Source organism: Sturnus vulgaris, chromosome 1 (assembly GCF_052056855.1).
Source record: "Sturnus vulgaris isolate bStuVul1 chromosome 1, bStuVul1.hap1, whole genome shotgun sequence".
In the NCBI taxonomy this organism is placed as follows: Eukaryota; Metazoa; Chordata; class Aves; order Passeriformes; family Sturnidae; genus Sturnus; species Sturnus vulgaris.
In genome coordinates, this window is record NC_142243.1 from 92,239,988 (window position 1) to 92,254,410 (window position 14,423).

The 14,423-nt window shown below is 37.2% G+C and overlaps 1 protein-coding gene across 1 annotated transcript in view; it reads right to left on the bottom strand.

Annotated features, from left to right (window-relative positions):
* The window catches only part of MOCOS (molybdenum cofactor sulfurase), a 203,937-nt gene that overhangs the window by 165,901 nt on the left and 23,613 nt on the right, over window positions 1-14,423 (bottom strand). The window contains exons 2-3 of the mRNA XM_014880500.2: window positions 11,981-12,070; window positions 9,351-9,417 (exon numbers count right to left, since the gene is read on the bottom strand). Coding sequence (XP_014735986.2) covers window positions 9,351-9,417; window positions 11,981-12,070 — 157 coding nt within the window. The remainder of the gene's footprint in view (window positions 1-9,350; window positions 9,418-11,980; window positions 12,071-14,423) is intronic.

A 14,423-nucleotide genomic window follows, 5' to 3' on the forward strand; every position in this document is an offset into this window, starting at 1 on the left:
AGACCTCTTTCTCCCCTTGCAAGTTAGCTGGACAGTCATTGAACTGGAAGTTTCACACACAGCTTACCAGAAAGCCAGGGACTTAAAAGAAGACAGAATTGGACAACATACAAGATTTTGGCACCAGGATTTTGGAACCAAGAGGTCAGTGAAATTCTTTTTTAGCACAGGAAAAATAAGTAGGATTGTGCTTCACGCCTTTGCTGCAGAGTGCTTCCCTTGTTAGCACAGAAGTCTCAGCTCTATATTCTATATTCTAGAGGTCAGTTTTAGTATTGTTCATATCTTTGGTCTTTTTGTAGTTTTGTGTTAATTTTTTTTTCCTTACTGTAAAGCAATACTGTTTTCATACACAGTTTACTCACAAGTCAGAAATATCTAGTCTGTGACCATTGACAGATTCTTTAAAGAAGTGTTACATGTGTATAAAATCTCCTTTTCATCACAGGACAGCTGCAAAAAAAAGTATTGAAATTTTAAACTCTTTAAAAAAGGTAAAAAGAGACAAACTAAAAGAAATGGTAAGTGGATGGCTGAGAAAAGCTGGAGTGTTGTAAAGCTCTTTTGAGAACCATTGCCTGTGATCACTGGATTCATTACAAGCCATGGGAGTCTCCATAAAATCTGAAGTACATACATCATACTCCTCTAAACAGTCTCACCATCCAAAAGATTGCAATAAATTCTAAATTATTCGCAACATGTTATTGAGCTGGCACTCAGTAATATCGATGCAATTTTCTTCTGCCTTGACACGTACCAAATACACTAATAAAATCTAGCAAATTAAACCTGGATTCACTAGGTGTTGTTAACCTTAATATAAAAGAGACAGTTCTGTTTAAAGTCTTGCTTCATTTATCTTTCATATTCCTGTATCTTACCATAACTCGTGCTGCTTCTTAAAGGCAGCCTTTAATTTCAAGGACACTATCTTTGCTTACAACCTTCAAATTAGACATAAAGTTTAAAACAGGTAAGAAACTTCAATCAATGGAATCAGCAAAGAAACAACAGAAAGAATAATGAACGTTAGAAGGAACTGAATAATACTGCCAGCATACACTACAAAGTTCTTTCTGAGTTTTAGGCACTTATTTGATATTATTTCCAATTACCAATCAAAGTTAGTGCATTTAGCTTCAAAGAACCAAATGCTTAAAGTGACCAAGTTTAATCAAATAATTTTCTTTCCTTTAAGTCATTGTGGCATCCATAAATAAAAATTCTTGGTACAAAATCTCACAATCTTTGATTTTTACTTGAATATTTTAAGTATCAACCAGTTTATGGACCGCATTATCACTTTCAGCCTAGCATGAAATTTCATAACAAAAACAAACAAGAAAGCTCATGTTCCAACGAATTTATTACACTCTAGAAGAATTCCCAGAAAGATGTGCTTTCTTCCTCTCTGGAAATCTGTTTTGCCACCAGATTTCCTTAATTTATTTTAAATGCTCGAGCCATTTCCTTAGCTTTACAATACTTTTGGTCTTCTCATAGCACCCAGTATACTTGATAAGGTCATACCACCATTTTAAGAATCTTTTAATCTGTCTCAATTACCAAACCCTCAATTGCCAGACTGCAGGATTTACTTCAACAACCCTGTTCTATTTTGGTCACACACTTCAGAAAGATTAAGGTAATTCAGATCAAGCCCAGAGACAGAGTAATTGAGATTGGTGTGGGGGATGAAGAATGCATTTTGAAATAGTATCTAGGGGAGCATATCTTGTTCAGCCTATGAAAACAGATCTCCTCTACTAAAACGTAGCAGAAAGGGTTAATAGTAGAACAGACCACAAAAGCCTATAAGCAACACAAAATTTTGGTGTAGGAACAAAAGAACACTGGCTTCTCAAGACCCAGTGTAAGAGGGAGTGTTCTATTCTTTATAATTGGGAAAGATAATCATTAGTAGATGAAAAGTAGTCTATAATAGCTGGAGATTAAACACAAAAACCCAGAAGGTTATGTACATTCCCATACCCTTGAACAATATCAGCTGGGATATGCTTCTGACCTGGCTGTCCTGAAATCTGCCACCATAAAACCCCTACTGGGCACACACAGATTCATTTCATCCCTGTCCAGGTAAAGATGGCTGGGTTTTACCACACCCTCACCCCTTGACAGTCACTGCCCATCCTTCCACACTCCTCAGTTTCTTCTGCTGCAGCAGTGCTCCGCTGGCTCTGCTCCCTGTGGTGTTTAACACATCCCCTGGCAGCCTGGAATTCGTGCAGCTGCCTGTCTTTTGCTACACTAAAGTTTTCATCATGGCAGCCATGGCCTCAGCAACAGGCTGTTATGTATTTAATGAACACAGCTAGCTAGCACCTGCCTCAGGCCAAGAGCAGTCTCAGTGCTGAGGGGAGAAAAAAAGACAACAACTGCTAAGAGACATGGCATATTAACTGAGAATTTCAGGAAGACAGCAGGTTGCAGAGGGCAGCAAAACAAACCAAAAACAAACAACCAAAAAAACAAAACAAAAAAAAGACCAAACCCAAAACCAAAAAACAACCCCAACAGTGTTAGGACTACAGCATCTAGCACAGCTGCTGTAAACAACCTGCTCATTAGAGAAAGGGAGCTGAAGGCTTGTGCTATCAGTTGACAAAGTAAATGTGTTTGCTCTGTCTATAAGAAGACCAGATAGTCTGGAACAATGCAGAGAGGAAATTGGCATTATCACAGAGGAGAAGGCAGCCACAGTTACACTTGATGTAACAGGGACAGAAGATAATTAAGGTTACATCAGAAATGAGAGTAAAAAGAAATGAGATGAAATCACTCAAACACTGTAGAGGCACCTATCCCAAAGTTACTATTACTTGCACATCATATCTGCTTCTGGAGAAAAAAATAGCAGCAGATCCTGAATACATTGCTATATGCAGGAGATAAGAAGTTCACCAGTAGTTATTTTATATATATATATATATATATAAAAAATTTAAATAGTAAGTCATGATCTAGTTAGCCCCCATTCGTAATAGTAAACCATAGGCAACACTAATAGCTATTCACTTAGGTGAATAAATATATGCAAACATATTTTTATATATAAAAAATTATATATATTATATAAATATAAATATATTTTATAATAAAACTATTTCAGTGGATACCAATATTTAAGGTATTAAAAATCCTGACCACTAAGGATCATGCAGTGGGGGCAACAAAAACAGTGCCAAAGTGCTGAGGGAACAGAACAGTAAATGGAGACAGAACTGGCACTCAGAATTTTGCATGGGAGCAAAAAGACCCATAGTGCAAATGGTGACTCTTTAAGGACTCAAATCTGCTAGTTAAAAGTGCAGCAAGGTGGGGCTCAGATGGAAAATAAAGGATGAGTGCAAAACGCTCTGTCTTGCAGCAGCAATGACACTAGGAAATTCAGATTCATTGAGACACAGATGGCAGGTACCATGGAAGCCCTTAGGAATGCTTTAGTGTGTCTTCAACAGCTTAATTATAACAATAAATTAAACACTCATATTGCTTTACAAGTGAAATGAATAAGATTCAAAATGGAGCTCAATACTGGGTTTGCCAACTTCAAAGAAAGATTATTAGAGACTATTTTAAAAGGGCCAGTAATAAATTATCTCTGTGTTACTAAAAAAGTAGATGAATTATTATTGCCGAAAGCTATGATATTAAATATGACACAAAGTATGAACAGCACAAGTTAAAATTTGTCAGTCAGGCACTGACACTGACTCAGGTATCATTGAGTCAGTTTCAGATGGAGCAAAACAGAAAGTGTCCATAGACTTCAAGAAAACTAGACATTAAAAAAATCAGCTGAATTTTGACCAACATACATAACTGAAGGTGGTTTTCAAAATTTCTTAACTTCAGTCAGCTGGAGCACCTCTCCAATGCTACATAACAGCAGTGTACTGAAGTCAAAACAAAGTTGTCAAGCACAACAGGTGCACACAGAGGATGGCAGAAATTATATTTGTGCTAAGTATATGGTCTTCCAAAAGCCTTACTTGAAATGCAAATAATCATGTAAGCCAGTAATGAAGTTGTCAGGCTCCCCTGGAGTTGGCAAAGGAACTGCTAGTGTTCCTAGAAGCCAGGCAGGACAATGTTACTGCTCCTTAAACATCCAAGGCAACACAAACGTCACCAGAAACGTCACACACTGATGTCTCACAATGCTGCTTCTTAGGAAAAGCAGCTGCAAACCCAGAAGAGGGAAAAACACTTCTATAAGTATTGTACAGCCTTGAGAGGGGAAAAAAAGCTTCCATATAAATCCTGAAAAAGACAAAGAGACGGAGCAAGTGGAAGAAAGGAATTTGCATTGGAGAAGTTTCACTATTTTTATCAGTGTTTTGTTCCAGTTGGACTACCTCATTCATCAGCTCATGTGCTCTTTCACAAACCTCCCCACGGGCACAGAGGCCATTGGGTTCCTGCCAAAAAGCAGCTGATGAGGCATCAAGGCTAGGTGCATTTAAAAACAAGTGAACTAAACTAGTGGCCTGAATCCAAGTAAGCCTGTACCACTCTCCCTACTCTGAGTTTTATCTAGAGAGCAATGGCACAGAAAGATCGCATTTAAACTTAGTCTCCATAGCTTCTTTGTCACAGACATATTATGAAAGCAGAGTCCTGAGGGTTTTTTCTGAATTAAAAAAAAAAAAAAAAGGTTGTATCCAGTCTTTTTCAGACCTCTATGCAAAACATTCTAGCCACCCATATTAATAAAACTCAGAATTTCCCAGAAGCATTTCATCCTTTTTGTTCATAAACTAGCAATCTTGACCTCCAGCTTTTAATTTATTTTACTACAGTATTCATTTATTTCAATAAATGAAGCATTCCAGATTTGACTCTCTATGCAACAAAGATTAGTCAGAGAGCATGACAGTGCATGTACCAATTTTATTTACTGCTCTCCATATATATGAAGGTATAAAACTGACTACCAGAAGAGTAACAGAAGGCATTAGAAAATCCCTTTCTAAAGCTTTAGCTTATCAAGTTAATTATTAATTCATTTATTAAAATAGAGCTGAAAGTCCAGGAGCAAAGTTCCAAAGTAAAACAGTGATTCTACTTGTTCTTAAGAGTCTCCTAACTCATTAAAAAATGACAGTACCTGTGACCCTGACCAGAAGCTTTTTACTACCTTGCATAGGATTGCAAAGAGTAAACTCACCAAAAGTAATGGTTTGACTCAGAAATAACTGCTTATAAAATTGAGTCCTTTGCACAAAAGGCTAAGTGTGGCTGAGGGACAAACAAGAAGCATCTGCACCAAAGCCCCTGCAGTGCTGTCACTCAGCACACGACAGAGCCCACGGTGGGGTCATCAGCCACTCACTGTGGGCACACTGGGATACTTTAACGCCTAAATAATTCCATGAACCACGAGGAAAAGATCACCCCTCTGGCCTAAGCTCTTCCAAAAACCCTATCCATTATTCCTAATTATCTTCTAACACCTCTCTCATTTGCCACGTATAGAGTCACTGCAGTGAGCACAGTGACCTTTTGCTGGACTTCACTGACTGTGGTATTTCAGAGTTGTCCCACTGAGCAGTGGCATCAGGAAGAGCAGCGATTGCAAATGGTGTTCTAAAACAAGCATACAAAAGGGCTGAACCACCCTAGACTGGAAACAAGGTTTACAAGTTGATGGGTGCCATTAAGGAGGACAGGATGCAGCGCTGAGATGTCACTCATCCATACAATCTCCTGTCAATGACCTTTGCAAAAAACAAATCAATACGAAGCAGATACTGTATCTACTACTTCTTACTGTGTAGGAAAGGTCAACCCATTTTCATGTATGTATCAGTTCCAACATTACTGTTTTCAGACACAGACCTGTTTAAACCTGGGAATTAAGGAAAAAATCCCTATCTTGCACAAAACACCATTTCAAAACATGCTACCTTAAAGAAAAGACTTGGAATGGAAACTTATTTCATAAGCAAGGTATGATGCTTGCAGAAGGAATGTAAAGATCTATCTTGCTATCATGAAATGTTCTCTAAAAATACAATGCAAATGAAATCATAAACAGCATTTATGAGACTGCTTCCTTAGCATAATCTGGTACCACTTGTGTGTTTTACCACAGAAACAAATACATTTTTAAAACACTAAGCCATTTACAGTAATTTTGTGCGTGCCTGCTGTACCTGTTTCTGATACTATGTACTGGCCACAGAGATTATCCTCCTCTTGCAGTTCACTTAGATGGCATATTTTGAGAGAAGCCTTTATAGAAATATATGTTTTGGTTCTATATTTTAACTTGATCTCATTTAGCTCAATGCCCAATCCTTTTAGCTTCAGCAAGAAAATTCTGTAATACATGTATTGCCACAGTCTAGGAGATGCTTGGTACCAAAATCGTAACTGAAATTTCTGGCCTTTTTTTAAAATATATTTTTGAATTCTCAAAGTATGATTCAGTTTAACCCTTCATAGGACCTGAAAGTTTGAGGATGAACATCAAAACTCTATTACAACACTGTGCTTAAATAAAAAAGTATCCTGTTGAATGTTTTAAACGTACTACAAATGTCAAACAACTTCAGTCTGGTTCTGGTTAGAAGACACTTGCTGCGCTATTTGATATTGCAAGTGCAAGATTCACAAGCACAATGTTTTAAAATATTCAGAAATCTAATATTTTAAAATGCTTGCATATGGGAAAAGGGTTATTTAATACTAAGTGTAATGAATTTCTGAGTTACATTAACTGCAGCATCATAAGGAGATATTGTACTCCTTCTCTCTAGCTGTGGGGAAGTGGAGCAATGGCAGTGCCATACATCCATAAGCAAAGTAATAGAAAAGGTTCTATAATATTTTGACGCATACATTTAATACACTTCAGTAAGGTTTGTCACATTTCTTGCTTCCTCTTTTCAGCATCACTCATGGCTAATGTTGAGATATGCACAATGTTTAAAATCACTCAGCAGTCCACGTTAAGAAAAGAGAAGAAATGTTTTCAAGAATAAAATAGTTACTTCTAATCTTCTTACACTTGAGTTGGTCAAGAGGTAAAGCATCTTATTACAATTTTGTAAATCAGAGAAAACATCCACTGACTCAATTATTTATTTATGTTATTCTCTTACAAAGCCACATTCTAAGAATGTTTTCTCTCTGTCAAACAGATATGAAGGCAAAACCAAATCATGCAGTTTTGTATCATTGAACAGTGTACACTGACAGATTAGAAAAGTCTATTCTGATACTGCTGTCATCCATATCTGGAAATATAAATCTGAAATTAGGTTTTGTGTTAATTTTTAATTAGTTGATTGTGCCATCTCATCGGAAAATCAAATTTTAAAAAACACTTAAAAATTATCGAGGAGTCAAACAATGAAAAAAAGCTATACTTCTGGCTGCAGCCATGTGCCAAAAGGCAAATTACAAGTCAGCAACTAAGATTTCTTAAACTGCGTACTGAATTATTTTTTCACTGAGGAAATCCAATCTATGCACTGTGATGCAGGACAGAGCTGCCTCTCTCCTTGTCTTGTCATACTGCTTATTTTTATTAGCTGCAATGGCATAGAAGTATAGATTTTTAATATACTTTTATTGCATTTTGGATAGCTGACTTATTGACAGTAGGTTTGGGGCATTTTCTTCCTGAATTTTTATGACTATGCCTTTTTGACGACTATGCTTTTTAAATTTTTATTGGAAGTTTAAAAATGGCTGCATTTCTTTAGGGACAGATTAAAAAATTCTATCAGGTGTAATACCAAAAATGTTCATTTAGATGCAGAGGGCATTTTTAAAAAAAACAAAATACACAAAACTCCCCTCAGTACTAACACTGGTATGTTCTTGCAATCTCCCATTCCACCCTTAAAAATGTCTCAAGCTTTTTTAAAGCAGGATCCAAAATAAAATATGCTGAAGATGTAAGTTCTTTTCAAGTGATCTAGGTTTTTACTCAGTGAAAGCTTATTTCCTTACTCCCTAACAATGAAGAACACGCAGTACAATAGTAATTATTCTAAAAACAGTTACACTTCCTACTGTGCCTTCATAAGCAGAACTGTGAAAAAGCAACATTGCAACAGCACTGAGTAAATGGAAATCAGAATGCTAACTCTGCATGCAAGCACACAGGTCTGCTCAAAAGACTCTGCAGACTGTGGGTACTGCTGTAACTGGCTGTAAGTGTCTGCTTTTGAAGACAGCAATTCCTCATGGGTAGTCGCTTTCATTTCATTTGGCCATACATTAATAGGTTGTCATCCTCCACAGCATAAAAAGAGGGTCATGGCAGAAGCAAAAAGATGCTTTCTCCAGAAAGCTAGGGATGGGAAGGGGGAAAACCGATTACAGAGTGCACCAGCATCGAACAAGAAACCTTGGGTTTTTTACAATCCCATAAAAACAGTCAGCAGAAAGGTATAAACAGATTTTCTTCATTACAACTATGAACACTAGAATGCTATTGATCTGAATTCTGTGATGTGTTTTGGAAAAATATTTACTTTAAAGGAAGAAGACAAAATAGGAATCCATTACATTCTTTACTTGCCTTAAGAGTGTCATTAAAAGCAGGCAAATAAACGCAAAGCATCCATATGCTGCGATAAAAATGTATTTCATAAAATAGCAAGTTTTCTGAAAAAGGTCCCTAAAACCAATAACCAAGTGCCTAAGTTGTATATTTTGTCATGATGTAAATCATGACAAATCAATAGCAAGAAGCATACCTTCAGCACACGGCATCCTGAACTTTCAAAGGAATAATTTAGAGAATCAGTTCATTTTCTTGCCCATACCCAGAAGCCCCAACAGTCAAGTTTACATTTTCTTTCTTTCTACTCTTAAGTTATACTAAAACTGCTTTAAACGGTATTTTATTACTCCAATGGAAGTGAGTACCTGCTGTAAAACAATGTCCACATTCCTATATGCTTTTTGTAAATTCTCACAAGCCATTACACCCTATCTAATTTCATCTCAATTATAAACATGTCTTTGCACCTAGTCCCACCTTACTATCTTACCATACCATCTTACTAATAATCACTTCTGAAATTCCAAAACCTATATCTTAATTAAAACTGTGGACTTGTATTACAGCACTAAATTAACTACAGGACTTTCAGGATTTGGGGATCTGGGAGAAAAAGAATTTATATGATCCAAGACTTGCTTGTCCAAATACCTTGTGTTTCAAAAGTGACGTGTTTTATTTAGCTATGAGAGATGACCCTTAGAAAATAGTATCACATCAAAGTCATTAAAACAGTGCAGGCCTAACCAAAATGAAAACTATCAAGTGCATCATACAACATCTGAAAAAAATATTATTCTACCTGTACCGAACATGCTCGATTGTGTCATATGTCAGCTTGCTGCTGATATTCTGACTATGAGGGTTTCCTAGGAGACAACAGAGATACAGAAATTAATCATTAATCAAAATTTTGCTATTAAATTTCTCTTTTATCAAAGTATTACACCAAGTGAGCCTAAAAGATGATAAAGGTTCAATGCATACTTAACAGCAATTCCCTGAAGCCCCTTAGTCAAGAGAAGGGCCACACAACAGGGTAAAGCAATTATGACAGACCCAGAAACTTCAGCTGAATCTCTTACTAATAGGCAGTTCCCCTAAAAAGAAAATTAATCTGCATATACACAAGCATACATAAACTACAGACAGAAGGCACATTCATAAACGTATTTGTGCAGTAGCTAAGAAGCAAAAGACAGGATCTGGAGAAAACAGACAATCATGACTGGACAGAGGAATTAATCCTCATTTTTTAGTGTCTGAAATTCATATAATTCATTGAAATATAAATTTTATTGCAAAATTAGTAGCTGCCTTAGCCAAGCTCAGCACAAGCATATATAACAATTAAGACAGCATGATTTTATCTTCTTGAGCAAAAGAGATTACAGCAATATTCACCCAGGCACAGAACACTTTCCTATTGGCAAATACTTAGAGAGCATGGTAAAACAGTTTGGAAAGGGATAAGGAAAAAAAATTGATATATTAACACCATTTTTGCAGTAGGCTCCAATATTAGCTACTCTTTTCCAAATTTAGAAGTTACCCTGAAAGTTGAGTGAAGGTGTTGAAAATAATAACTTTAGAGCTCAAACCCCAAACTAAGACTGTACATGTCTGATGTTGCATTTCTGTAATTTTCAATTCAAATATTTTCCATTTAGAAGTGAAATACTCTTTTACTTATATTACTTTCCCTCATTTACACATGCAACAGCTATTCTGCAGCTCTTTGGGCCGGTGGATTATCACCAAGAAAATAAAAAAAGCTGCAAATCAACCCCCCTTTATTCATATCTGTTTGTTAAATTATCCTATACAGCATTCACTGTCCTTAGAGTATGAGTTATAACTGAAAAAAAAAATTGACCATGCTGGAGCTCTTGTTATCATTTTAGATGAAAACACCAATAAAAATACACAATTTGTTCTCCTATAGCATTATAGGTACTATACAAATCTGCTCTAAACTGGCAGTATTACTATTTCTATTCACAAGCAGTCAATTGATTCACAAATTATTTTTTTTCTGCCACAGATGGTACTTATTAAAAGGGTTGAGCCCAATGTTGTTTGAAGTAAATAAGATCAGAGCGCATCTATTTCACTTTACAATGTCTGTGGTGACAGAACGTTCATTTTCCTATCACTGGCATGTACTTGAATAGGAGATCTCAAATGTAATCAAATCGATGTATTTTGTTATAACAGGAAAAAGCCCCTATGTCTACCAAGAATAACACTTATTTTGTAGTGAAACTTAAGTTCATGCTCTGGATCCCAGTCTTGCCAGTATTCAGGAAAAAGAATAGAGGACAATGACATAATGGCACATGGAAAATGACAACTACCCAAAACTCTCAAGTGGCTTGCCCAGGTGATAAGCACATGTGTGCCAGTGCTGGAATGAACAAGCATTTTCTTCAAAAGCAGTGGTACCTGGTTCCCAAGTGAGGAAACCCTTTGTTCCATGCATCAGGGAGTGCAAGAAAGACATAAAACTAGCAAAAAGGACACATGACCCACAGATAGTAATACACCATAGGAAATTTGATTAGTTCAGTGGGAATACTCACAGCATAATACTGTGCAGTATATTTTTTTCTGGTTGAGCATGACTCACTCTAATGCAAATTGTCTCACACAGCAACAATTTCTTGAACAGTAATATTTCTTAAACAATGGATGCTGTTGACTTTGTATAAAATCACACTCAGCGTGTGCTTCTTGGCTAAATAATATTAGAAAGAAATTAAAGATTTAGGTGAGGATCTGGGAATGAAGCATTTACAGGTGGTTCTGTAGAAGTTAAATCTCCACCCAGATATTACGCAATTCTGTAGATACTTTTACTCACATTCCTCTGCACAGGATTGCTTTGGCAATACCTATCCTTTTTCTGAGTAGGCACCAAAATCTAATAGAGCACAGCCAAGTCTAATAGCACCTATTCTGTGCCTAAATTCACTTGGGATCTTTGAGCTATGCTTTCTTCTGAATAAAATGCTTTTACTGAATCACAGTGGAAGCTCTTTGTGATGACTCTCTGAGAAGGAGGGTGGTTCTGGATTCTGGTCCTTGAAACTGGCTTTGCATTTTGGTGTGGAAAAAACCACAAAGAATGAAAAGTGCTTATAGCTAAAATGTATTTCTTTATCCCAAGCCTGGTGCCCTAACACAGTAATGCAACAGAGCCATGTTCACTTTGATCTTTCTTCTTCACCAACATTGACAGGTCCTTGGCCACCAAAGAATGAAGCTAGGAGTGACAAAAAGGGCCTATGCCTCCTTTCTAAAAGCACTGGTCTTCCAACTACTTCATAGCAATATTAAAAAACCTGCAGAAGGTCTTTTCCAAGAAGCTCGGTTTTGAATTATTTCAATGGAAACTTGAGCAGACTCATAGGAGCATTGCTTTACACTTACCATAAACGTTGTTTCTGAGGTCATCAGTAAAAGCTTTAAGAAGACTCTCTGGGAAGAGCGCTGACCCAGCATGGTCAAGGTAAGTAATCCCTAAAATACAAATAAAATTACTAGCTTCAATTTTTAAAAGATTAAATGCCATTTTCTCCCACAGATTACATTGTGAAGTGAACTATTCAAATACCCCTTTTCATTCACTAGTAGAAAATAAAAAAAGAGGATGAAAGAATAAAAGGAAAATACTTTGATTACCTGGGTATGATTTTTAATTAAAACCAAAGAGGTCCTTCCTTTCATGCCTGGATTACAAAACCTTTGGAAGAGAAAAATCTTTTGTTTGGCCTGTACAAAAGTGAGCAAGCTGGTGTCTTCAGCCACAGTACTTTGCTACTTCTAGGCACTACTTATTATGAAAACTGCTATTACCACAATGCTCATCATTATCTGCAACACCGACAGTGATGGTGTCTCCTTGCTGACAGGTGATGCAACTCTCTCAAGAACTGACAAGACCTAAATCATGTCTGAAGCCCAAAGAAAGGACTAGTATGTTTTAATGTATTTAATCATGTCTTGCTACTCTGCTACACTTAACATTCAATTCCTTTTTAAAAATCTCCTTTTATATAATTAAGCTATTGCAAAACTTTAAAATAAATGCTTATTGGAAATGAAGGCTTTTTCATGTTTGGCCATTTTAGATTTCTTAATCTTTAGCAATTATTTTTCCATTTCTCCAGCGTGTTCCATGCTCTTTATTAGTTTTTTCATTTCACTTACCTTAAGTACTTCAACCTATTTCAAATTTTAATAATGATGAATATGATTAAGATTAGAATTTATTAAGTATTTTAAAAGTCTTTCCTTTCCACATGGATTTAAAATTGAGTTAAGCTTTAAACGAGAAGCCTTGACACTTGGAAATACATATTATTATATATTATGTTACTGTAGCAGTGATCCAGTGGGTAAAGCTGTGAGGCAGTGCTAATAATAAAACCAATCCAGACATCCACCCCTTATTTTCAAACTAAAAGAGTCCTCTCCTGCCTTAAGATTTCATGACTTAAAGTGCCTAGAAGAAGCAGAATTCTTAATGATGGCTTGAAGTCAGTCAAGTAGTTTAAGGGGCTTCAAGGGGTGGAGCATGGACAAAAACAGGGTCAATTTATTAACTGTACAGGGTTTTTAGCTTTTTACTTTTTTAAAACTGAGACTTCTAGGAAGTTTCCCCCAAGCAGTATGAAGCAGCACTCAAACGCTAAGGGGTCAAAATACATCTGGAGGTCTGTCCTGCTCAGTTCCTGAGAGCTGCTCAGCTCTCCACAGGAATGCAGGGCTTTGGAGGGGAAGAGGCACACTGCCCATGGCAGGTCACAGCCAGGACCCTGCCCAGCACTGTGGCACAGCTTCTGTCAGCAAGGGGACAGCAGCTTTCCCTCCAGCAGGACATATGCACACCACAGCCACCCCCAGTACCTGCAGCTTGGCACCAAAAGCTCAGGCAGGCCCTGAGATGGAGCTAAACCTGGAGCAAGATCCATGACCTCCACCAGCAGTCAGGGCAATAGGCAGTCCACAGTCACTGGCTACAGCTGGGAGAGGTGGGAAAGGCAGGAATGGGCTGAGAACCGGAAGAGGCAGCCCCGAATCAGGCACAGGTGGAAAGACTCCTAGAGGGAACCATCCTGGCCAACACTCTTCCAATAAAGCTTCCACAGAGATGCCATTTGGCTCTCATGGACACCAGGAGCACAGCCAGGTGATGCTCCTCTGGGAGCAGCTGCTGTGTTTGGACCTTTTCAGCCCCAAGGATAGTCCCAGCACTGAAGTCATTACACAGCCCTACAGCATGAGCAAAAACCAGGCAGCCAGCTCCTCAAACACAAACCACTCACTGACAAGGGACAGGCACTTCCCATCCTGACCAACATTCCTGTGAGACAATGTGTACTGAAAGACCTCTAGATAAAGGCCCCTTGAGTGGTTTTTCAAATTTGATTCCTTATGTAGCTCATGATGAAGGACGATATTGCAGTTCTGTGAAATGGAAATACAAAAACCGGCTAGTCATTTTTAAAACTCCTCCTCTGGGTATAATACTTTTAAAATCTGTGAGGAAATTTGGCTGAGGAAGGAAAAATTATTAATTCTTAAACTTTAATTTTATATTTAATGCTGCTGTTTAATTGAAAACAGAGCACAGCATTTAACACTCTCTCACTGCCCAAAAAAAGAAATGGGCTCTCTTGTCTTTTGAGGCTGCACTGAAACAAATATCTTCATTGCTACTGCGCTTTTATGATGCAGTTTTTCCTTGCTGTCTTACTTCAACAAAATTGTATTTTTAAAGAAAAGAACAAAACGTGGCACATGTAAATACCATGGAAAAAAACATATTAATAACTTTCATTGTGTTTTTCCCCTGGTTTAAAAACATTTG